We start from the raw sequence: 26,868 nt of genomic DNA on the forward strand, positions 1-26,868 counted from the left end.
CATTGTAATCTCGGCCACTTTATTAGGTACACCTATCGGGGTTGGACCCCCTTTGTTCTTCATGACATAGATTCAACAAGGTGTTGGAAACGTTCCTCAGAGATTTTGCTCCATAGTGACATGATGGCATCACGGAGTTGCTGCAGATTTGTCGGCTGCACATCCATGATGTGAATCTCCTTTTCCACCACATCCCAAAGGTGCTCTATTGGATGGAGATCTGGTGAGTGTGGAGGACATTGGAGTACAGGGACCTCATTGTCCAGTGGTGAGATGATTGGAGCTTTGTGACATGGTGCATTATCCTGCTGGAAGGAGCCATCAGAAGATGGGGACACTGTAGTCATAAAGGGATGGACATGGTCACCAACAATACTCAGGTAGGTCGTGGGGTTTAAATGATGCTCAGTTGGTACTAAGGGGCCCAAAGTGTGCCAAGAAAATATCCCCCCCACCATCACACCACCACAACCAGTCTGAACTATTGATACAAGGCAGGATGGATCCATGCGCTTTCATGTTGTTTACACCAAATTCTGACCCCACCATCTGAATGTCGGAGCTGAAATCCAGACTCATCAGACCAGGCAACGTTTTTTCCAATCTTCTATTGTCCAGTTTTGGTGATCCTGTGCCAATTGTAGCCTCAGTTTCCTGTTATTAGTTGACAGGAGTGGCACCCGGTGTGGTATGCAGAATACCATCTCTGAACCCCCAACACATCGCTTCAAGGGTCGATGTGTTGGGCGTTCAGAGATGATATTCCTCATACCTTGGTTGTAACGAGTGGTTATTTGAGTTACTGTTGCCTTTCTTATCATCTCGAACCAAGTGAAAAAGTACAAATATAATACCGCACTGCGCCCTAAAATAAAATACAGCAGCCAACACGGCAAACAGACAAGAGCAATAATGGTAATAAAGGTAAAAGTGCAGCGCTAAAACTTCAAGTGAACAAAGACCATTGGATGGATCTCACAATGATCAATACAAACAATGTGGAACTCTTATGCCCCTGTACACACGATGGCACATTCCGACAAGAAAATCCATGTTTTTTTTCCCGACAGGTGTTGGCTCAAACTTGTCTTGCATTCACACGGTCGCACAAATGTTGTTGGAAATTGCGAACGCCGAGAAAAATGAAGTTCAGTAGCCGGTGCGGCTCCTTCTGCTTGATTCCGAGCATGCGTGGGACTTTGTGCGTCGGAATTGTGCACACACGATCGGAATTTCCGACAACTGTTTTTTTTTTTTGTCAGGAAAATTTGAGATCCAGATCTGAAATTTTGTGTGACGGAAATTCTGATGGAAAATGTCCGATGGAGCCTACACACGGTCAGAATTTCCAACAACAAGCTCACCTCGAGCTATGATTAAGCACTGTTTGTAGTGTGAAACGCGTAAGATTTTTTCCCGCTCTGCTGTGACCTGTATTTTAGATGACCCCTTTTTTGAACAAAAGGCAAAATATTTTTTGGAGTGCGGCTGTCCAGAACTTCTTTTGATGTCTACAGTGCGGGCTCCTTCTGCTTGATTCCGAGCATGCGTGGGACTTTGTGCGTCGGAATTGCGTACGCGCGATCGGAATTTACGACAACTGATTTTGTTGTCGGAAAATTTGAGATCCAGATCTCAAATTTTGTGTGGCGGAAATTCCGATGGAAAATGTCCGATGGAGCCTACACGCCGAATTTCCAACAACAAGGTCCCATCGAACATTTTCCGTAGGGAAAATCTGACCGCGTGTACGGGGCATAATTGAATTTATGTGATTTTGTTACAGTTTACATTACATTTCGCATGGAAAAAAAAATCAAAGAGAAAAAAAAAAAAAATAAACATAAGGTCCATGAGTGAAATGAAAAACCAAAAATGTGGTGAAACCAAATGACCCTTCAAGGGATGTACCTCAAGTGTTCATAACATCATTTTGACATTAAAATAGTGGACAGGTGATTAGACAATATGTGAAGGTGAGTCCTCCACCGATCGGATGAAGGCTTACCAGATGGTTTGAACTCAAAAGGACGTACTTCCTAAGAGTCAAACAAGATCGAACGCCAAAGTTGGAAAAGTCAGATCCGGAGACCTTTGGAAAAATCCGATCGTGTGTACAAGGCTTTAGTTTTGGATGGAGCTGGGAGGGGTTTGGCCTGTCCAGTTTTTATTGCTGTCTGGGGAGATCCATCCTCCACCTTCTCACCGCCTTCCCCGAGAAAATCCAAAAATCGATCATTCCTGTGTTGCTCTTTTTTTTTTTTCTTCCCTGTGGAGTTTCTTTTTATTGCTGCCTGGGGACGATCAGCTTCTCTGTTTGTCTGGCTGACCGTCGTCAGGACCGAAAGTGACGGGAAAAATCCAAAACTTTTTAAGTTGCCACCAAAACAGAAAAAGAGGAGAAGTCACCCAAAAGGGAACGTACACTCACCGGCCGCTTTATGAGGTACACCTGTTTAATTGCTTGGTAACGCAAAAATTGCTAATCAGTCAATCACACGGCAGCAACTCAATGCATTTAGACATCTAGATGTGGTGAAGGTGACTTGCTGAAGTCCAAACCGAGCATCAGAATGGAGAAGAAAGGGGATTTCAGTGACTTTGAACGTGGCATGGTTGTTGGTGCCGGACGGGCTGGTCTGAGTATTTCAAAAACTGCTGATCTACTGGGATTTTCACGCACAACCATCTCGCGGGTTTACAGAGAATGAAAAGGAGAAAATATCCAGTGAGCGGCAGTTATTATTATTATCATACAGGATTTATATAGCGCCAACAGTTTACGCAGCGCTTTACAATATAAAAGGGAGACAATACAGTTATAATACAATAAGATACAGGAGGATTAAGAGGGCCCTGCTCAGAAGAGCTTACAATCTAATAGGGTGGGGCAGGTGGTACAAAAGGTTGTAACTGTAGGGAATGAGCTGATGGAAGTGGTAGGAGATAAGTCGGAGACGTGATAGGCTTTCCTGAAGAGATGAGTTTTCAGGGATCGCCTGAAGACAGCAAGAGTAGGGGATAGCAGTGGAGGAAAATGCCTTGTTGGTGTCAAAGGCGAGAGGAGAATGGGCAGACTGGTTGGAGATGATAAAAAGACAACAGTAACTCAAATAACCACTCGTTACACCCAATGTATGCAGAATACCATCTCTGAAAGCACAACACATCCAACCTTGAAGAAGATGGACTACAGCAGCAGAAGACCACACCAGGTGCCACTCCTGTCAGCTAAGAACAGGAAACTGAGGCTACAATTGGCTCAGGATCACCAAAATTGGACAATAGAAGGATTGGAAAAACGTTGCCTGGTCTGATGAGTCTGGTTTTCAGCTGCGACATTCAGATGGTCGGGTCAGAATTTGGTGTAAACAACATGAAAACATGGATCCATCCTGCCTTGTATCACCATAACCCCCCCCTCCACCAAATAATTAGGACCGGTGCACAAAGCATGGATGAGCGAGTTTGGGGTGGAGGAACTTGACTGTCCTGACCTCAACCCGATTGAACACCTTTGGGATGAATTAGAGCGGAGACTGCGAGCCAGACTTTCTCGTCCAACATCAGTGTCTGACCTCACAAATGCGCTTCTGGAAGAACGGTCAGATACACTCCTTAATCTTGTGGACAGCCTTCCAAGAAGAGCTGTTATAGCTGCAAAGGGTGGAGCCAACTCAATATTGAACCCTACGGACTAAGACTGGGATGCCATTAAAGTTCATGTGCGTGTAAAGGCAGGCGTCCCAATACTTTTGACAATATAGTCTGTGTGCACCTGCATTAGTCTGATGGCTGGCATGATGTTCCTGACACTTTTCTTTGCATGGCAGGTAACTCTTGGAACACACACAGTGCCTTTCAAAAGTATTCACCCCCCTTGGCTTTTTACCTATTTTGTTACATTACAGCCTTTACTTCAATGTTTTTTTTTTTTAATCTGAATTATATGTGATGGATCAGAACACAATAGTCTAAGTTGGTGAAGTAAAATTAGAAGAATATATACATTAAACTATTTTTCAGAAATAAAAAAACTGATAATTGGCATGTGCGTACGTATTCTCCCCCTTTGTTATGAAGCCCATAAAAAGCTCTGGTGCAACCAATTACCTTCAGAAGTCACATAATTAGTGAAATTATGTCCACCTGTGTGCAATCTAAGTGTCACATGATCTGTCATTACATATACACACCTTTCTGAAAGGCCCCAGAGGCTGCAACACCTAAACAAGAGGCACCACTAACCAAACACTGCCATGAAGACCAAGGAACTCTCCAAACAAGTAAGGGACAATGTTGTTGAGAAGTACAAGTCAGGGTTAGGTTATAAAAAAATATCCAAATCTTTGATGATCCCTAGGAGCACCATCAAATCTATCATAACCAAATGGAAAGAACATGGCACAACAGCAAACCTGCCAAGAGACGGGCGCACACCAAAACTCACGGACCGGGCAAGGAGGACATTAATCAGAGAGGCAGCACAGAGACCTAAGGTAACCCTGGAGGAGCTGCAGAGTTCCACAGCAGAGACTGGAGTATCTGTACATAGGACGACAATAAGCCGTACGCTCCATAGAGTTGGGCTTTATGGCAGAGTGGCCAGAAGAAAGACATTACTTTGAGCAAAAAACAAAATGGCACGTTCTGAGTTTACGAAAGGAATGTGGGAGACTCCCAAAATGTATGGAGGAAGGTGCTCTGGTCTGATGAGACTAAAATTTAACTTTTTGGCCATCAAGGAAAACGATATGTCTGGCGCAAACCCAACACATCACATCACCCAAAGAACACCATCCCCACTGTGAAACATGGTGGTGGCAGCATCATGCTGTGGGGATGTTTTTCAGCAGTCGGGATTGGGAAACTGGTCAGAGTTGAGGGAAAGATGGATGGTGCTAAATACAGGGATATTCTTGAGCAAAACCTGTACCACTCTGTGTGTGATTTGAGGCTAAGACGGAGGTTCCCCTTCCAGCAGGACAATGACCCCAAACACACTGCTAAAGCAACTCTTGAGTGGTTTAAGGGGGAAACACATAAATGTGTTGGAATGGCCTAGTCCAGTGATGGGTGATTGGGAGCCAGTGTAGTTCCAAAACATCTGGGGTCCTTGGCACCCCAGATGTTTTGGAACTACATTTCCCATGATGCCCAACTACGCTGCAGAGTGCATGAGCATCATGGGAAATGTAGTTCCAAAACATCTGGGGTGCCAAGGTTCACCATCACTGGCCTAGTCAAAGCCCAGACCTCAATCCAATAGGAAATCTGTGGTCAGACTTAAAGATTGAGTTGAGTTGAATCTTGATATAGTGTGGTCTTACCCCGAAGGGTCCCGACACGCTTGACTAGGGCCAATTTAGACGGGAGCGCAAACCATCCAACTTGAAGGAGGTGGAGCAGTTTTGCAAGGAGGAATGGGCAAAAATCCCAGTGGTAAGATGTGGCAAGCTCATAGGAGACTTATCCAAAGAGACTTGGAGCTGTGATAGCCGCAAAAGGTGGCTCTACAAAGTATTGACTTTAGGGGGGTGAATAGTTATGCACATTGACTTTTTTCTGTTATTTTGTCCTATTTGTTGTTTGCTTCACAATAATACAAAAAAAATCTTCAAAGTTGTGGGCATGTTCTGTAAACTAAATGATGCAAATCCTCAAACAATCCATGATAATTCCAGATTGTGAGGCAACAAAACACAGAAAAAATGCCGAGGGGGGTGAATACTTTTGCAAGGCGTTGTATGCCTTGACTTTCGATCGGCTTCCATTCCAGCATTGCCTGAAATATTTACTGTGGTTGCGATATGTCTCCAGGCTGGAATATAACTTCTTTAGTCCATAAAGTTTTACTTATCCCAAAATAACCCATGTGGAGGGTCGGTGATGAGATTATCTGCTGCGAGGGGAAGATAATTACGGCTCCCTAAGCAGATTAAATGTCCTGTAACGTTATTGCGGAGAGTCAGGCTAATTGAATCATATTGTGTTCTTGTCTGCAGAGGAAGCATGATCTGCATTATAAGATCGCTCTTATTATAAACTACCTGGGGCACTGCATCTCCGTGTTGGCTCTGGTCATCGCCTTCCTGCTCTTCCTGTGTTTAAGGTAAGCCGTTTTCTGGATTCACTTGAGGCCTTTCCAAAGCCAAAAAAAAAAGAAAATGTAATATATTGCCGCTTATGGCCCCCTTAAATGTGGCGGCTGTGTTCAGTTTCATTTTTCTGACTTTTTTTTATTTTTTTGCCACTCCCTGTCCTGGGGTGACAACGCTCATTCAATGCACCTATGGAGTCATAGTTTCCATTCCATTTAGATGGCACAACTAAAGTCTACATTGATAGCTCCTGATGAAGAGGACCATGTCCAAGAAACGCGTTGAGCCTGAATGACTATTATATGCAATTATCACAGTATGTGGGATTGATTGTTTTATAATTGTGGTATACTTTAGTATAATCTGCTACTGTATGGACTAATATTGTCTAAATTCAACTGAATGAAATAAATGTTATTTTTCTACTAAATGCTATTCCTTAAAAGTCCCATAATTATCCCCTTCCCGCCGAGCCTACGCGGATGTGCGGCCTCGGCTTTCGGGGGGTTATACCGGGATGATGCCCGCAGCTGCCCCCCCCGTAGAGCCATTCACAGGGGAGATCAGTCTGCTGCTGTTTCTCTTACCCAAGCTCTTTAAAGTGTCACTAAACCCGCAACAGTAAAATCAGTCTGTATATGCAGTAAAGCATGCTTGTTATACTCACTGTGGAAACTAAGGGGCAGAAAAACAAATTCTTTGGCAGGCAAACCAACTGTCTTTTATGTATTTAATCTGTGCAACTGTTTGCCTGGAGTTCAGCCGTAAAGCCAATGTGCAGGGAGCTGGCAAAAAAAAACCCCCAGACCTTCCAAAGGTCCACTTTAAGGTAAATACTAGAATAAAAACCTATAAGCACACTAAAAACACACGGCCCTTTTCTTTCAAATCCATTTTAGAATCTTGCAAAAAAGTGTTTAAAGTTTTATGTGTTATAGAGAAATTTGGAAGGTATTAATAAGAGAAAATACGGTGACTGGAGATCCGAAAAGGTCATCCCAAAGGGTAGAGCCAACAAGAAGAAAAGGATAACCTGTTATTGAGCATGTCGATTGTTTGAAGATGGAAACATTGGATGATGTGTTTCTGTCAATGTTCTGCAGGACCCCAATTAAAGCATTTTCAGAAGAGTGAGCTGAGAGAAAGCCTGGTTGGATCAGATCACAGAGCTTTGATCTTCATGTACTAAATTGGGCAGAGTTCTCAGAGAGACAAAGTAGCCAAGAAGGTTTGAATGAAGACTCATAGAAGATCGGAAGGTTCATATAGTATTATTGAAGGATCCAGGCCTGTTGCAAAAAAAAAAATCAAGCTTTGAAAGCACATATTGAAACAATGTAATAATACAGAGAAACATAAACATACAGTTAGGGGAAAAAAAGTATTTTTTTTGCTGATTTTCTACGTTTGCCCACTGACAAAGAAATGATCAGTCTATCATGTTAATGGTCGATTTATTTTAACAGTGAGAAACAGAATAACAAAAATATCCAGAAAAACGCATTTCAAAAAAGTTATCAATTGATTTCCATTTTAATGAGTGAAATAAGTATTTGACCCCTTCACAAAACATGACTTAGTACTTGGTGGCAAAACCCTTGGTCAGACGTTTCTTGAAGTTGGCCACCAGGTTTGCACACCTCTCAGGAGGGATTTTGTCCTACTCCTCTTTGCAGATCCTCTCCAAGTCATTAAGGTTTCGAGGACTGACATTTGGTAACTGGAACCTTCAGCTCCCTCCACATATTTTCTATGGGATTAAGGTCTGGAGACTGGCTACGTCACTCTAGGACCTTAATGTGCTTCTTCTTGAGCCACTCCTTTGTTGCCTTGGCCGTGTGGTTTGGGTCATTGTCATGCTGGAATATCCATCCATGACCCATTTTTAATGCCCTGGCTGAGGGAAGGAGGGTCTTACCCAAAATTTGACGGTACATGGCCCCGTCCATCATCCCTTTGAGGCGGTGAAGTTGTCCTGTCCGCTTAGCAGAAAAACACCCCCCAAAGCATAATGTTTCCACCTCCATGTTTGATGGTGGGGAGGTTGTTCTTGGGGTCATAGGCAGCATTCCTCCTCCTCCCCCAAACACGGTGAGTTGAGTTGATGGCAAAGAGCTCGATTTTGGTCTCTTCTGACCACAACACTTTCACCCAGTTCTCCTCTGAAACATTCAGATGTTCATTAGTAATCATCAGACAGGCCTGTACATGTGCTTTCTTGAGCAGGGGGACCTTGCAGGTGCTGCAGGATTTTAGTCCTTCACAGTGTAGTGTGTTACCAATTGTTTTCTTGGTGACTATGGTCCCAGCTACCTTGAGATTATTGACAAGATTCCCCCGTGTAGTTCTGGGCTGATTCCTCACCGTTCTCATGATTATTGAAACTCCACGAGGTGAGATCTTGTATGGAGAGCCCCAGACCGAGGGAGACTGACAGTTATTTTGTGTTTCTTCCATTTGCGAATAATCGCACCAACTGTTGTCACCCCCTCACCAAGCGCCTATTCCAGCCTTGTGTAGGTCTACAATCTTGTCCCTGACATCCTTGGACATCTCTTTGGTCTTGGCCATAGTGGAGAGGTTGGAATCTAATTGATTGCTTCTGTGGACAGAAGTCTTTTATACAGGTAACAAGCTGAGATTAGGAGCACTCCCTTTAACCTCCCTGGCGGTATTCCCTAGTCTGGCTCGGGGTGGAATTTCAGAACCAAAAGCTGTATCCCCGAGCCAGACTCGGGATCGCATCGCAGGATCCTTGTAGAGGATACTTACCTTGTCCCCTGGATCCTGCGATGTCTCCCCGCTGTGATCTGCGAGCCGCCGTGTCTCGCTCGATTCACAGTGCTGAGCTCCGTTCCCTGCGAGCATTGCGAAGCACGGGGACGGAGTTCAGCGCCAAATTCAAAAAGTAAAAAACACAGTATAGATACAGTTTACTGTAATCTTACAGGTTACATTACTGTATCAAATAACTACACATCCCCTTTGTCCCTAGTGGTCTGCCCAGTGTCCTGCAAGCAGTTTTATACGATAAACACTGTTTTTTCTGCCAGGAAACTGGAGATTGTCCATAGCAACCAAAACCGTCCCTTTACCTCAAAAGTGGTTTTAGACCAGCTAGAAAACAGCGATAATAAATTAGAATCACTTGCAGAATTGAGTGATAGTGATTTGTGGGGCAATCCGTCATCAAACACTGAAGGTAACGAAAGCGACAATTCTGCAACTGAGCAAATTTCAGTGTTTTTGATTTGATTACATTATTGAATAATTTTTTTTATTATTATTATATTATTATTTGTTATAATTATTTAAAGTTATTTATTATTTTATAATTTATGATTTCGTTTTTCAAACTTTTCAACCTGGGATGTCTACTAGACTCTGGTTTGGACAGATTTAAGTGAGTTATTCCTAAGAATTACAGGCCTACAATATAAAACGTCAAATTTTCATGCAAAATAATTGTACCGCTTTCAGCATCAAAAATCTGAAATAATCATACCTCCAGGGAGGTTAAGAGAGTGCTCCTAATCTCAGCTTGTTAGCTGTATAGAAGACACCTGGGAGCCAGAAATCTTGCTGATTGATAGGGGATCAAAGACTTATTTCACTCATTAAAATGCAAATCAATTTATAGCTTTTTAAAATGCAATTTCTGTATATTTCTGTTGTTATTCTGTCTCTCACTGTTAAAATAAACCGACCATTAAAATTATAGACTGATCATTTCTTTGTCAGTGGGCAAACGTACAAAATCAACAGGGGGTCAAATACTTTTTTTCCCCTTACTGTACCTATATAGAAAATTGTCAATATGGCTCGATGGATGTATCATACGGTTTTATATTGAACACCAAAGATTTCCTAATGCTGATTTCTTTGCAATGGTAGAACAAATATTAAAAGCCTATGTAAATTTTTAAATTGTTTCTCTTGTTGATAATTAGTTTGTCCATACCATCACTGGGATCTGGGCAAACTGACAAAGGTCTTAGTAAGACCCACTTTACCTGTTCGCTTTTGTGTTGAGGAATCTGTGTATTGTAGTGGTCATGGACTAAACAGGTCAATAGGCATTTTGCTAAACTACGAAGATGGCGAAGTGCACAACCCTAATGGTGCAATCACATTATCGTGAATTAAATGAGACTCTTGGAACTACGTCCATAGGTGGAGATCAGCAAGTGTTGGCATGATGTGTTTCTGTCAATGTTCATATAGTTAACAGAGATCCAAAAGATTGTCCCAACTGGGAGAGCCAACAAGAGAGAAGGATGACTTGTTGTGGAACATGTAGATTGCTTGAAGATGGAAAATTGGATGATGTGTTTCTTTCAATGTTCATTTAGTTAATAGAGATCCAAAAGGTTGTCCCAACTTGGAGAGCCAACAAGAGAGACGGATGACTTGTTGTGGAGCATGTAGATTACTTGAAGACGGAAAAATTGGATGATGTGTTTCTGTCAATGTTCATATAGTAAATAGAGATCCAAAAGGTTGTCCCAACTTGGAGAGCCAACAAGAGAGAAGGATGACTTGTTGTAGAGCATGTAGATTGCTTGAAGATTGATGTGTTTCTGTCAATGTTCATATAGTTAATAGAGATCCAAAAGGTTATCCCAACTGGAAGAGCCAACAAGAGAGACAGATGACTTGTTATGGAGCATGTAGATTGCTTGAAGACGGACAAATTGGATGATGTGTTTCTTTCAATGTTCTTCATGACCCCACTTACAGCATTTTCAGAAGAGTGAGCTGAGAGAGCCTAGTTGGAACAGTTCACAGATCTTTGATCTTCTGTTCTAAATTGGACACAATTCTCAGAGGGACAAAGTAGCCAAGAAGGTTTGAACCAAGGCTCATGGAAGATTGGAAGTTTCATATAAGATTGAAAGATTCTGGCTTGTTAAAAAAAAAAAGTAGGTTTGAAAACACATATTGAAACAATGTAACATTGCAGAGAAGCATAAACATACCTATACAAAAAACTGTCAATATGGAGCAATGGATGCAGACTGAGTTGAGACAGACTACATGGACAGAGGGGGACAGTTATGGTACAAATCCTCAGGACAAATCATATGACTTTAGGATCCACTGAAGAATCCAATCAAGTACACCTAATGTAGCACTTCTGAGAGACTGAAGAAATCTCTAGGCAGCAAACAGACAAAAAGAGCAGAGAGTGCAGACTAAGTGTAGCGAGTGTTCACACATTTATTTTAAAAAAACAACAATTTCCAAACTCACATGAAGTAAACTGAAATGTGCTTATCATGGTTCTTAAAGGGATTCCTAGCTTGGGAGGGCAACAAAAGAGGTCACAGTGGATGCACTGGATATGGTCTGGATAACACCTGTAATGAATAAGAGACAGCAAAATGGCGCCAATCCACTGCACACAATGATTGGCACCGTGTGTAGGTGATCATGTGCATAACAGTCATTGGTGCATCTGCAGCTGGGAGAAGGAGGCATCCACGATTACAAGATGGAGCTGCCACTGCAGGGGTGGAGTGTGGTAGCTGGTGTAACCAGGGAGCCTCCGGACAGGAAGCAGCATGTGTGGATCGTTGGAGGGCAGGCGTGGACTGCAAGTGACAATACCAGAAGTGATGTCACTGGATGTAGATGGGCATGGCTACGTGTTTCGAGACCGACACCTCTTTTTCAAGCCAGCTGGCTACACGTTTCAAGGACCACGCCTTATATTCAAGTTAGCTCCCAAAACTCATGGAAGAGGGTTCATATAGTATTAAAGGATTTGGGCTTTGTTAGAAAAAAAATCTAGCTTTGTTCATATGGTAAAAAGCGATCCTAGAGGTCATCCCAACGGGGAGAGCCAGCAAGAAGGAAGGCTAACCTGTTATGGAGCATGCAGATTGTTTGAAGATGGAAAAACTGGATGATGAGTTTCTGTTAATGTTCTTTATCACCCCAATTAAAGCATTTTTGGAAAAGTGAGCTGAGAGAAAGCCTAGTTGGATCAGTTCACAGAGCTTTATGTTCTGCATAGAACACAATGCTTGCAGAAACAAAGTAGCCAACAAGGTTTGAGCAAGACTCATGGAAGATTGGAAGGTTCATATGGTATTGATGGATTCTGGCTTGATAAAAAAAGAATCTGGCTTTGAATGCGCATTTTGAAACAATGTAATATTACAAAGAAGCATAAACATAATCCCTAAATTTGAATTCCTTGAGCAGTGTGGATCTTGGGTGGTAGGCATAAGCTCACAGAAGATACAGAGTCCAAGGAGTGGCTAGTCTTCGTTCTGGACCCTCACAAAGAGATTTGGCTTTTACTAAAATGAAAAAAAACGTACAAGTTGCCGAATACAAATAAAAATAAAAAAAGTAATTGGTCTGGCGCCATCACAGATATGCCGAAGGGCTTCGCTGGGCTTTTGGGTCTTAGGAGAGCCCTGCACAGGGGGGGGGTTCCTAGGTGAAAGCATAAATTAAACAGAGGGCGCACCAGCCTAGTGCATTATTCTTAGAGCATATCTTTTATTGTTAAAAAGTAGTAAATATACTCACAAACCAACAGGTGCATCAAAGCTTTCCAAATTATTACATCCACAAGACCTCGAAGCATCACATCTCATAACGGTATGATAAAAGTCCAATAGGCTGACGCATTTCGTTGGACTTCCCTCTTCTTAATAGCCCTCTGAAGAAGAGGGAAGCCCCTCAAAATGCGTTGGCCTATTGGACTTCTATCATCCCAGTATGAGATTGATGTTTCGAGGTCTTGGAGATGTTGTAATAATTTGGCAAGCTTTGATGCACCTGTGGGTTTGTGAGTATATTTACCACTTATTAGCAATAAAAGATATGTTTTTGAGGATAATGCACTAGGGAGGCGCACTCTGTTTTGTTCATGGTTTCAATGTATCCAGACTTCCCCAGTCTTGAGAGGGAATCCTTGACAGTATTTTCTTTGGGAGGGTGTCAAACAGTAACACCCTCCCCGGTCGGTCTCGGCCAGCCGTCCGGTGGGTCAGGTGTACTGACTCACCCCATGTAATCGGCGCTTCAACTCTTTCAGTGGCAGCGGCGGCGACTCTCCCTCAGTTTCCCCCCCTCCTGGCTCTGAGTTCCATTTCTTCCCTCCTTCCCCTGCTCTCCACAGGTGGCCAATCGGGGGTCTTCTCTTTTCGACAAATCAGAAAACGGGTCTCAGACCTGCTTCTGATTGGCCGGATTTAAAGTCCCACCCTCCTTGCAATTATACCCCTTTCTTTATTGGCCGGATTGAGGATCAGTGTTACAACAGCAAATATTCATTCGCTGTTGTAACACCTGGGTGGGCTCGTAGCGCAATGCTCTGCGCCACGAGTCTACCTTTTTTTGAAGCCTATTAGAGCCTATGGCTCTAATCAGGTGCTACAAAAATACACCCCCGCTGCTGCAATTGAGGCGCCCGGTGTCCGGAAAGGGGCTGGACGCCTGAATAGGCGGTGGTAGCTGCGGCCGTGGATAGATTCATGCAGTGCATGGCTGGAGAGAGAGCGCGGCGCCCGGGCGCCCCTAATGGACGGGCCGCCACTGGAGGGAAGCAAGGCGAGGTATGTCCATAAAAGCCAGGATGGAAATATAGGCATCTACTACCTCTGGGGTCCATTCTCAAGCGCAGGAGGTTATGTACTTGTTTGTCGGTTTCCTAGGTGAGAAAGACACAAGTGCTGCTCAAAAACCTTAGGAAGATTAAAAAAATGTATTCATTAATATGAATGACAACTGCTCAGTCATGCAACACTGTACCCAAATTAAATTTGTATCAGACAGATAGAGCTTACTTTTGGTGGTATTTATTCACAGCTGGGTTTTTTATTTTTGTGCTACATAAAATTTGAAATCAAAAACCTGTTTTTCTTTGTCTACTCGCTCACCCATGTCTTTATGGACCTTGCTTTGTGCACTGGTCCAAATCATGTGGCGGAGGTGGGGATTATGGTGTGGGGGTTGTTTTTCAGTGGTTGGGTTTGGCCCCTTAGTTCCAGTGAAGGGAACTCTTAAGACATCAGCATACCAAGACAATTTAGACAATTTCATGCTCCCAACTTTGTGAGAACAGTTTGGGGACGGCCCCTTTCAGTTCCAACATGACTGCACACCAGTGCACAAAGCAAGGTCCGTAAAGACATGGATTAGTGAGTTTGGGGTGGAGGAACTTGACTGGCCTGCAGAGTCCTGACCTCAACCCGATAGAGCACCTTTGGGATGAATTAGAGCAGAGACTGCGAGGCGGGCCTTCTCATCCAACATCAGTGCCTGACCTCACAAATGTTCTTCTGGAAGAATGGTCAAACGTTCCCATAGACACACTCCTAAACCTTGTGGACAGCCTTCCCAGAAGAGTTGAAGCTGTTATAGCTGTAAAGGGCGGAGCCAACTCAATATTGAACCCTACGGACTAAGACTGGGATGCCATTAAAGTTCATGTGCGTGTAAAGGCAGGTGTCCCAATACATTTGGCAATATAGTGTATATTTGAAAATTGATCAATTCTGATACCCAGCGCTGTACTACACACTGGGCTTGATTTACTAAAACTGGAGTGTAAAATCTGGTGCAGCTGTTCATGGTAGCCAATCAGCTTATAACTTCAGCTTGTTCAATAAAGCTTTGACAATATAATGTAAGCCTGTGCTTACATTGTGATCGCTGTGATCAGCCTCAGCGATCACATGGTGCAGGACCAATCACAGCTGCCCTGTACCCCCGATTTGTGACCTGCTGTGTCTGGTGGTGGTCACACTGATCACAGATCGTGCCAGTGAGCAGCCTGGGAGCCGTTCAAAAGTAGCGTCTTTAGTTCTATTGGTATTTTTGATTGCTTAACAGCTTCAGATCCGGGCCATTGCCAAATGACGGCAACAGCGCGGATCTAAATTGCCGGGACTACGTCTATTGACGTCGTCCCGTGCACGAGCGGCCTGAGCGCCCCCTGCAGGGCGCGCGCGGCGCGCTCGGTGATCAGCGAGTCTATGAGACTCGCCTGATCACAGATCAGAGTAAGGGGTTGGTCCCGACCCCTTACCACATGATCAGCTGTCAGCCAATGACAGCTGATCATGTGATGTAAACAGAGCCGGTAATCGGCTATTTTTCCTCCTCGCGCTGACAGCGTGAGGAGGAAAAAAAAACCCGATCACCGGGGGCCGTGATCGGGACATCAGTCCCGATCACGGCGCTATTACAACACAAAGCAATAGGCAGCAGTGCTGCCTACAAGTGCCCACCAGAGTCACCCATCAGTGCCCACAGTGCCATCAATCAGCGCCACCCATCAGTGCCCACAGTGCCACCCATCAGTGCCCTCAGTGCCCACAGTGCCACCCATCAGTGCCCACAGTGCCACCCATCAGTGCCACCCATCAGTGCCACCCATCAGCACCCACATCAGTGCAACCTATCAGAGGCCCATCAGTGTCACCTACCAGTGCCCATAAGTGCCAATCAGTGCCACCCATCAGTGCCCCCATCAGTGCCACCCATCAGTGCCCCCATCAGTGCCACCCATCAGTGCCCCCCATCAGTGGTACCTATCCGTGCCACCTATCCGTGCCACCCATCCGTGCCACCCATCCGTGCCGCCCATCCGTGGCCATCAGTGCCGCCTTATCTGTGCCCATCAGTACCGCCTTATCTGTCCCCATCAGTACCGCCTTTTCTGTCCCCATCAGTACCGCCTTATCTGTCCCCATCAGTGCCGCCTTAACTGTGCCTATCAGTGCCGCCTTAACTGTGCCTATCAGTGCCGCCTTATCTGTGCCTATCCATGCCCATCAGTGCAGCCTATCAGTGCCCACCAGTGCCGCCTCATCAGCGCATATCAATGAAGGAGAAAAATTACCTGTTTGCAAAATTTTATAACAAACTATTAAACGTGATTTTTTTTTTTTTCAAAAATTTCCATCTTTTTTTGTTTGTTTAGCAAAAAATAAAAATCCCAGCTGTGATTAAATACCACTAAAAGAAAGCTCTATTTGTGGGAAAAAAATGATAAAAATTTCATTTGGGTACAGTGTTGTATGACCGCGCAATTGTCATTCAAAGTGCGACAGCGCTGAAAGCTCAAAATTGGTCTGGGCAGGAGGGGGGTTTAAGTGCCCGGTAAGCAAGTTAAGGCAATGGCTCAATATTTTTTTTTCTTTTTTTTTTTTTCACAATAAAAACCTGACAGATGGTCTCACATTTCCCAATCCGTCCAAAACCAGAAAAAAGTTTTTACACTTTAAGGCTGCATTCACTCTTTAGTGATTGCGCCTAAAATTTTGTGATTTTGCATGCTTTTTTTTTTTTTTGAAATGCAGGAAAAATATCTTGCTTGCGGTGTCATTAATTCTTAATTATTAATGACATTCGATCCGAATTCGAATCGTTCCAAAAATTTGTGAATTGGTTAGAAAATTAACAATGAAACAAAATAAAAGTGAACGAATTCCGAAAAGAATCAACCAAACATAATTAGTAACATAACGAATCTATGCAAAACTAAACTAATTTTTCCTACCTGAGGTCAGTCACTTCATCGGGTATATGTAAGGATTTACAACCACTTTAAATCTTCTGCTACATCTAACACTCCCCTCCCTAATCTGTCCCCTGTGCTCCTTCATCCAGAGTGGGGGGGGCTCTAATACAGGAGGTGTGTCACTGGCCAGATCACCAGGTGAAAACCGAGGGGAAGAAAAGACTAAAAAAAAAGAAAACGAATGCAGCCACCACATGCTGCAATATAATCCGTTTTTTGGTTTTGGGTTTATTATCGCTTTTGTTGTTTGAATAATCTATAAATGTCAATGTGTTCCAACCTTCCAGCAGCCGCTATTGCTTTCGTGTTTCCAATACTATAAAAGTATAATTTCTGCTTTATCTGAATCACGTCTTTATTGTTTCCAGGAGTATAAGATGCCTTCGGAACATTATTCATTGGAACTTAATCACAACCTTTATCCTCCGGAATATCATGTGGTTCCTCCTTCAGATGATTGACCATAACATTCATGAGAAAAATGAGGTATGACCATTCTGTGTATGTAAACTGTCATTGCCATTGGACTGCCATGGACAAAGCAATATAACAATAAATCAACTTAAGTATATGCAGGGCGCACCCTCTCGGACAAATTCTCCCTCGAGAGGGGCACGAGGCAGGGGTGCCCACTCTCCCCGGCCCTCTTTGCCATGGCACTTGAGCCGCTAGCTATCCTACTTAGAGCAGACGTAACGGTCAAGGGGATACAGGTGGGAGCTGTCACCGAGAAAATTTCGTTATATGCGGATGACTCCCTCCTGTATCTAGCGGATGCCTCGGACTCCCTGCATGCAGCTCTGGCCCTTTTCGATACATTTGGTCGCTTTTCGGGCATCCGCATTAATTAATTGGAACAAATCGATGCTTTTTCCCCTTTGTAGTTCCCTACCACTTATAGACACAAACACTCCATTGAAGTGGGTGGGGGAGTTCACATACTTGGGAGTGCGGGTGGGGGATGAGTTAAAGGGGTACCTAGACAGGAATGTCTATCCATTATTGCCTCAGCTGCAACAAAAGTGCTCCACCTGGAGGTCTCTCCCCCTGTCCGCGGTTGGTAGGGGGAACTTATTGAAAATGATCTACCTACCCAAATTTTTATATTACTTTAGGCAAACCCCGGTTTTGATGCCTAAATCCTTTTTTCGTAGATTGGAGAGCGTGGTGATCTCTTTCATTTGGGCGGGAAAACCCCAAGGGTAGCTAAAGCTATATTGTACCTTCTCCTGTCTGGTGGTGGACTAGCCTTGCCGAATTTCTTAATATATTACTGGGCGGCCGTCCTTGTGACGGTGAGGTGGTGGTTCTCGCAGCCTCGCCAAAACCCGGCTGTTACATTGGAGGCGGCGGTTGTGGGATCCTACGCGGCGCTCTCCAATCTTCCGTATAGAGGAATAAAAGCTACTCCTGCTGTTACAGGCCCTATGAAAACCACCATTCAGGTCTGGAGGTCCTCTATAGCAGCTTTATTACAACCAGCCACTGTGTCCCCACACACCCCATTGTGGGCTAATCCTATGCTCCCACACCTCTCCACTGTCCCGGACCCGGCGACGTGGGCTAGGCGAGGCATCACTAAATTAAAACAAGTAATGTCAAGGGGAAGAGTACAGTCGTTTAGAGAGATGCAACAGGCCCATAATCTACCAAACTCCTTCCTTTTCAGATACATGCAGTTGCAACATGCCCTCAGGGCCCAGTTTCCTGATCAGGTGGCGCTCGAACCGGATTCAATCGAGCGTCTCCTGATCTCGGGGACGTTGGAGAAACCTCTATCCTCTCTGTATTTATACTTAACAGTGGCCCACGATGCTAAAACTGACAGAACCAGAGTCAGATGGCAGACGGATATTCCCTCGCTCGGGGAAGAGGAATGGGAGGAATGCCTCTCCACGTTTATCCCGTCCATGATTGCAGCCAGGGATAGATTTATTCATCTAAAGTTTATCCACAGAGCTAACTACACGCCCCACCGACTAGCACAAATCTACCCTGAGAAGAGTCCCACCTGTACTAGATGGGAACTAGAAGTGGGAACATTTTTTCATATGGTCTGGTCCTGTCCCAAGCTGCGCCCATACTGGAACGCAGTGGCAGACAGGCTGGGGGTGGTGTGTGGAGCTGAGGTACCGGTGGACCCCTCGGTCCTATTACTCAGTCACTTGGAAGACATAGAGACCGATACATTAAACAATGCTTAACATACTCCATATTCTATGCAAGGAGAGAAATACTCCTCAAGTGGAAGGATAAAGAGGCCCCTACTAAAGGTGCATGGGAAGCTGCGGTAAATAATGCACTGCCGCTATACCGTTTAACCTACGAGAGCAGGAACTGTCCCCAAAAATTTGACAAGGTGTGGTCGAGCTGGATAGATGCATGTGGTTGACCCCAGGTGTTGGGGGGAGACCCCAGGTATCTATATCTTCCCCCCCCCCCTCTAATCTGGGAGGTGGAGGGGCGGACTGATCAATAGCACCCTGATGTTGTATCTAAAGGTCTCCTTATATTATCCCATCAAGGAAAAGCTATATGAAGATATCAAACTTTTCAACCTGTATAGGATTAGGCCCCGGTTAAGATTTTGATCAAGATTATGTTCACAACATTACTATATAGAATGGAGAAGTATAAGTTTTATACATGTACTGCTATAAGTTTGTAGTCTGTTGACTCATGATGGATCCTCAAATAATGCTGGCATTGTTTGTACTGTCTTAAGTGTTTAATAAAATAAAAAACTTTACTGTTAAAAAAAAGTATATGCAGGGCAGTCTTTAATATTGATTGGACCCCGGTCAAACATTTTCTTGGGCCCCCCTACATGCAATTTCGCTCTCCACATACTTTGAGACATACAATAAATAGCAGCTAGACTCAAAATCAGTTTACTGAATGAGATCAGGCAGTAATTGTGATTGGTTGCCAGAGGTTACAGTGTATTATTACCGCTCACTGACTGGCTGCTAGAGGTTACAGCACACATTATGGGTCACTGTTTATTTTCTAGAGGTCACAGCACATGACTTCTGCTTTTTTGGTTGCTAGAGATTACTGTACATCAATACTGCTCACTGATTGGTTGCTAGAGGTTACTGGACATCTATACCACTCACTGATTGGTTGCTAGAGGGTTACTAGACATCTATACCACTCACTAATTGGTTTCTAGAGGTTACTGCACATTATTACTGCTCACTGATTGGTTCCTAGAGGTTACTGCATATCCTTACCGCTCAATGATTGGTTGCAAGAAGTTACAGCACATCATCTCCTCACTGCCTGCACACCATGGACTGGGGAGGTGAAGGGACCCACCAATAAGACAGAAAACTCCTAGGAATCCTAGGACTCCTGGGATCAGTGGCAGTGCTGGGGGAGGGGGGTTGGGATCAGTGACAGTGTTGGGGGGGGTGGGATTAGTTAGGAGGCAGTACACTGTGGCAAATTCTGAATTATGTAGAGGAAAGCTGGGCAGCATTAGTAACAGAACTTCACACTGAGATATCGGGACACAGCATGGGACTAAAACTTCAAGGGATGAGGGAATTTAACCAGGATAGTTGGCAAGTATGAGGCAGATGCTTTGGGCCCCGCAATAATGATGGGGCCCAGGGCAGCTGCCCCTTTTGCCCTGCCTTAAAAACGGTCCTGAGTATACGTAAACCTAAAACTTTTTGTTAACTTTTGGAAGTTTCTGGCGATTCTGGCCAAAATGAGAATCACAATTTTTTTTGCTCAGAATAAAAAGATCACGATTCTCGCGGCGTAAAATCTTTCACATTATACAAAAAAATTGGTCTAACTTTACTGGTTAGTTTTTTTTTAATTCATTAAGTGTAATTTTTTCCCAAAAAATTGCATTTGAACGACTGCTGCGCAAATACAGCGTGACATAAAATATTGCAGCAACCACCATTTTATTCTCTAGGGTCTCTTCTAAATATATATATATATATATATATATATATATATATATATATATATATATATATATATATATATATATATATACATATTCTAGCAAAAGAAAAATATTTTAACTTGAAACCAACAAATGTCAGAAAAAGGTTTAACGTTTAAGTGGTTAAACTTCCCTCATTTACACACCAAAGTGTATTTCTTTGATCAAAAAGACAAATTGTTACAATGTTTATACTTAAGTTCCACTGGTAAAGAATGTTGTGATTCTTGGTAGACTTCCTGAGTTTTTTTTTTTTTCTTTCAAATCAGGGAGAATTCTCTGCATAGAAAGAATCAGGAAATACTTTATCACGATCTCAACGGGGAAAAAAATTGCGATAACGATTCTTAACCATTAATGGTGCAGCTCTAGAAGGAGGTGTTGGATGGATGGTTGGTTGGATGAATGGATGAATATAACCCTTCAGGTTATTTTCTGTTGTCTGTGTCCTGCTGGAGAGATTTCCTTTCACTTCTTCCCTCTCTTGGAGACATTACAGAAAATGAGAAGGAATCTCCCCAAAGTGAGAGGAATTCCCATTCGTCCCCATTGAAAGTTTTCCCCTCACTTCTTATCCTGGTGACAACTCTAAAATGTAGAATGTTTCAAGATAAAAAAAAAAAACAAAACCAGCTTTTTCTGCAATATTCATCTTCAATCCAGAGATTGCACTTTTTTTTTCTGCCACTAGATGTCCTCAGTTTGATGGCCAGCATCATTCAGCCCAATTCCTCTGATCTCGGGTCATCCTGGACATGCCCCCAGCCTAGGACTGGACAGTGAAAGGAGAAGCAGAACAGTGATGATCTCATTTCTCTGTCACCCTGCTTTCTCCTCCTATTTTTTTCTTCGCACATGATTGGTTGATTAACCCCTTGTCTACCAAGGTATGTTTTTAAATGTTGTGTTATTCAAAGGGAGTAAAGCAAGCTCATAGAAGGGTCCCCACCCCTTCCCTGCTGGCACCACCCACAATGGTTTCCAGGCTCTCCCCATTCCTCCAGGGAGCCCTCGACCATGGCAAATGGCTGCACCACAGAGAGCAGGAGGTGTTTGGGGAACTACTGCCTTTATTGCAGTAAACACCCTACAGCCAAAGGTTTGTGTTCAACTAGCCATCATACCTACCTCTAGTCCATGGCTAAATACTATATATGTTAAAGTCTATCTTCAGGGGAAAGGAAAAATCTTCCATTGGAGTGTGGTTGCTCCCCGCTACCACTGTTATTTGGCACTCTCCTCAACTCTATGCTCCAGCAATGGACTTTCCCTTGGTGTCCTCAATTCAATTGCAGGGCTATGGATTCTGCATTGTACTTGATGACATCAGAGGACCTGTGACTGCTCTAGGGAGCCTACAGGGTGTAGGACCAGGTAACTTTTCCGGTACCCAAGACATGAAAGAGCAGCCCCAATGCAAGGGAGGTCTTTTGTTTTCCCTGGAGTAGAGTTTTAATCCTGCGGTATACAAAGACATTTTAAATAATTGTGCAACTCCAGCCTTGTGGTAACAGTATGGAGAAGGCCCTTTTCTGTTCCAGCATGATTGAACCTTTGTGTGCAAAGCCAGCTCCACAAAGAGACATGGGTTTAGTGTGAAGAAACTCAAGTGGCCTGCACAGAGCCCTGACCTCAACCCTACTGCACAATTTTGGAATGAATTGGTGCACCAAGCTAGGTCATCTTATCCAACATGAGTACCCGGACTCACAAATGATCCTTAAGCTAAATGAGTACAAACAACCTTTAAAAAAACACATGACTGTGCCCCTGTGTACAAAGCCAGCACCATAAAAACATGGCTTGATGAGTTTGGTGAGGAGAATCTCAAGTGTCCTTCACAGAATTCTGACCTCAACCCTACCGAACACCTTTGGGATGAGCTACAACTCTGATCCAGGTCTTCTCATCTAACATCAATACCTGACCCCACAAATGTTCCTTTGGTTGAATGGGCACAAATTCCCACATTTCGAAATCTTGTGGAAAGCCTTCCCAGAAAAGGGGAGGCTGTTTTTGCCTTAAAGGGCGCCAACTCTCTATTAATGTCGTTTTTTTGGGGAATGGGGTGCCCAACAAGCTCATAGAGCACGGTTTCTCAACCAGGGTTCCTCCAGAGGTTTTTAGGGGTTCCTTGAGCAATGAGCAGCATGATAAGTTCCCACTGACACCAATGATCTGTTTGGCTTTAGTAAGGGGTCATTCTTTCCAGTGACCACAAGTGTGAGGAGCATTCTTCCCACTGACCATCATACTAATGTATCATGAGTTGTAGATATATATTTTTAGCAAGGGATCCTTGAGACCAGAAAGGCATTAGAAGGGTTCCTCTTTGTTGAAAAGGTTGAGAAAGGATGTCATATAGGTTTGATGATCGGGTTTCCACCAACTTTTGGCCAATCAGTGTAGCATGTTGCAATGATGTCACTGTGAAGTCTTAATTGAAATGTGTGGCATATGGCATTGACTCTCTTATAGTTTCCACAAGGATTTTTATCTTTTATGGATTTCTGCTTTGCCTGAACAAGTTTTCTTTTCTCTACTTAATAGACCTCATATGGCCTTGAACAAAATCTTTCAAAGGCCCGAGAAATGGGTGTCTTTTGTGTTGTGCACCTGAGGTCAGATCCATCATTTCTGTAATCCTCATTATTCTCAGCCTTCAGTCTTCGTCTTAGTCACCGCTCCTTACTGAATCAGCGTGGGTTTGCTCAACAATGCATTTCTCCTGCACTTCTGATGCATGCATCTCCAACATTGGTGGGCTCATGTGTGGCTTTTGTTCGGATGATAGAATAGATAAAGGACAATGAATTGATAATGGTCCTTACAAAAAGAAATTAGTTTGGAAAGAAAAGAACCGTTAATTGGTTTCTTGTATTTCAGTTTTGGGTAAAAAGACAAGTGATGAAACACAAAATAATCAGCTTATCCCAGGATATAGGGCTAAAAAAAATACGTTCAAAGTGGTATTAAACCAAAAACCAAAAATGTCAAATATTGCAGCTCACCAAACCTTAAATGTAATGGCTGCATTCGTTTTAGGCTGGTGGCCACTACCCCCTCCTATAATTGGCCTTTGCAACAAGGAGCACATGTAAGGGTGACGCATGTCAAACAAAACCAAAGAAATTTCCCAGCTCAACTTACCGACCAGCCATTGGTGTTAAGCCTCGTACGCACGATCGGATTGTTGGCCAACAAAACCATGGAATTTTGTCCGAAGGGCGTTAGCCCAAACTTGTCTGTGCATACACATGGCCACACAATTGTTAGCCAACAATTATGAACTTAGTGACGTATTAGACATACTAGGTGGTTTTTCAGCTCTTTAGCGCCACCCTTTTGGCTCCTTCTGCTAATTTCGTGTTAGTAGAAGTTTGGTGAGTGTTGATTCGCGCTTTTCATTTCGCACTTTTCATTTCGCGCTTTTCAGTTTGTTTCTGAACGGCCGTTCGTCAACCAGACATGTTGCGGAATCGGAGGAGATAACGTGTTATTTATTATTGGCCTTGGAGTTATTGCTTTGACATTATTTTTTTGGTTGAATAATAATGATTTGATTTGGTATATTTTCTATATTTTTGGATGCATAGAATGCACTTTTTGGTTAAGTTCTATTGGCAGATAGCATGTCTAATTTTATTTGTTTTCTTTTTTTAATGCACAATAAAAAACATTGTGTAGAATAATACTTGGCTATGTGTTTAACTTCAAATGACAGTTTGGGAGTCGGCAGTTACATTTAAAAAAAAATACAATGTAAAATTAACAAGGGACACCAACATAGTTGTATCTTTGATCTTAAAAACTTTGCCGCGTCACGAATGTTAATCCTGCATTACGAACGCTAGTTTACAAGACCGACCGCTTCCGGCTCGTCCTTGCTTCCGAGCATGCGTGTTTGTACTTTGGACTTTTGTTCGACGGACTTGTGTACACATGCTCGGAAAATCCGACAACAGACATTTGTCCGTGGAAAATTTGAAAACCTGCTAACCAACATTTGTTGGCGGAAAGTCCGACAACAATTGTCCGATGAAGCGTACACACGGTCGGACTTTCCGACGGGAAATGTTGGATGTGAGCTTGTTGGCGGAAAGTCCGACCGTGTGTACGCTCCATCGGACAAATGTTGTCGGACTTTCCGCCAACAAATGTTGGCTAGCATGTTCTCAAATTTTACGCCAACAAATGTGTGTTGTCGGATTTTCCGATCGTGTGTACACAAGTCCGTCGGACAAAAGTTCAAAGTACAAACACGCATGCTCGGAGGCAAGGAGGAGCCGGAAGCGGTCGGTCTTGTAAACTAGCGTTCGTAATGGAGAATTAACTTTTGTGACGCGGCAAATTATGAAATCTCGAGATGCAGCACACAATTCTCTTCTTCTTTAATGGGATAATAATGAAGCTGCTTTGCTGGTGATACTGATGGAGTTATTGCAAACAAATTTTCAAAGGTTTTTTTTTTTTTCTAGTGATATCAAGAATAATATTATTATGTTTTTTTTTATTTTTTTGGGCAAGTTACCACAGCACAATTATCCCGTAGTTTTTAAGATAAAAGATACAACTATGTTGGTGTCCCTTGTCAATTTTACATTGTATTTTTTTTAAATGTAACTGCCGACTCCCAAAGCATAGCCAAGTATTATTCTCCACAATTTTTTATTGTGCATTAAAAAATTAAAAAAAAAATAATTAGACATGATATCTGCCAATAGAACTTAACCAAAAAGTGCATTCTATGCATCCAAAAATATAGAAAATATACCAAATCAAATCATTATTATTCAACCCAAAAAATAATGTCAAAGCAATAACTCCAAGGCCAATAATAAATAGCACGTTATCTCCTCCGATTCCGCAACATGTCTGGTTGACGAACGGCCGTTCAGAAATGAACTGAAAAGCGCTGAATGAAAAACGTGAAAAGAAAAGCGCAAATCAACACTCACCAAACTTCTACGAACACAAAATTTGCAGAAGGAGCCAAAAAGGTTGGCGCAAAAGAGCTGAAAAACCACGTAGCACGTCACTATGTTCGTAATTGTTGGCCAACATTTGTGTGATCGTGTGTATGCAAGACAAGTTTGAGCCAACACCCTTCGGACAAAAGTCCACGGTTTTGTTGGCCAATAATCCGATCGCGTGTACGGGGTATAATTTAACCCAGCGACTTGCCAATACCACATTACCTGTCTATTGCCCCATACACACGCTCGGAATTTCTGACAACAAGTTTTGTTGTCGGAATATTTGAGAACCTGCTCTCAAACATTTGTTGGCGGAAAGTCCGACCGTGTGTACGCGGCATTAGGGTGACTCGGACATCATCAATCTGGGGAGAGTAGTGTTAGATGGACTAGCATATTTAGATATACTTGACTAACAAATTAAAGCCACATTTTTTTAACCACTTGACCTCCAGAAGATTTACCCCCCCCCCCCCTTCATGACCAGGTAATTTTTTGCTTCTGCTTTACTTTAACTGGCAATTGCGTGGTCATGCAACGCTGTACAGTATCTCAAAAAGTGAGTACACCCCTCACATTTTTGTAAATATTTTCTTCTATCTTTTCATGTGACAACACTGAAGAAATGACACTTTGCTACAATGTAAAGTAGTGAGTGTACAGCTTGTATAACAGTGTCAATTTGCTGTCCCCTCAAAATAACTCAACACACAGCCATTAATGTCTAAACCGCTGGCAACAAAAGTGAGTACACCCCTAAGTGAAAATGTCCAAATTGGGCTCAATTAGCCAATTTCTCTCCCCGGTGTCATGTGACTCGTTAGTGTTACTAGGTCTAAGGAGTGAATGGGCAGCATGGCACCTCATGGCAAAGAACTCTCTGAGGATCTGAAAAAAAGAATTGTTGCTCTACATAAAGATGGCCTAGGCTATAAGAAGATTGCCAAGACCCTGAAACTGAGCTGCAGCACGGTGGCCAAGACCATACAGCGGTATAACAGGACAGGTTCCACTCAGAACAGGCCTCGCCATGGTCCACCAAAGAAGTTGAGTGCACGTGCTCAGCGTCATATCCAGAGGTTGTCTTTGGGAAATAGACGTATGAGTGCTGCCAGCATTGCTGCAGAGGTTGAAGGGGTGGGGGGTCAGCCTGTCAGTGCTCAGACCATACGCCGCACACTGCATCAAATTGGTCTGCATGGCCGTCGTCCCAGAAGGAAGCCTCTTCTAAAGATGATGCACAAGAAAGCCTGCAAACAGTTTGCTGAAGACACGCAG

The 26,868-nt window shown here is 43.3% G+C and overlaps 1 protein-coding gene across 1 annotated transcript in view; it reads left to right on the top strand.

Annotated features, from left to right (window-relative positions):
* CRHR2 (corticotropin releasing hormone receptor 2) overlaps nt 1-26,868 on the top strand; it is a 220,118-nt gene that overhangs the window by 136,178 nt on the left and 57,072 nt on the right. Inside the window, exons 4-5 of the mRNA XM_073629504.1 lie at nt 6,006-6,112; nt 17,016-17,133. Of these exons, the coding sequence (XP_073485605.1) occupies nt 6,006-6,112; nt 17,016-17,133 (225 nt within the window). The remainder of the gene's footprint in view (nt 1-6,005; nt 6,113-17,015; nt 17,134-26,868) is intronic.

This window comes from Aquarana catesbeiana, linkage group LG05 (genome assembly GCF_042186555.1).
Source record: "Aquarana catesbeiana isolate 2022-GZ linkage group LG05, ASM4218655v1, whole genome shotgun sequence".
NCBI lineage: Eukaryota > Metazoa > Chordata > Amphibia > Anura > Ranidae > Aquarana > Aquarana catesbeiana.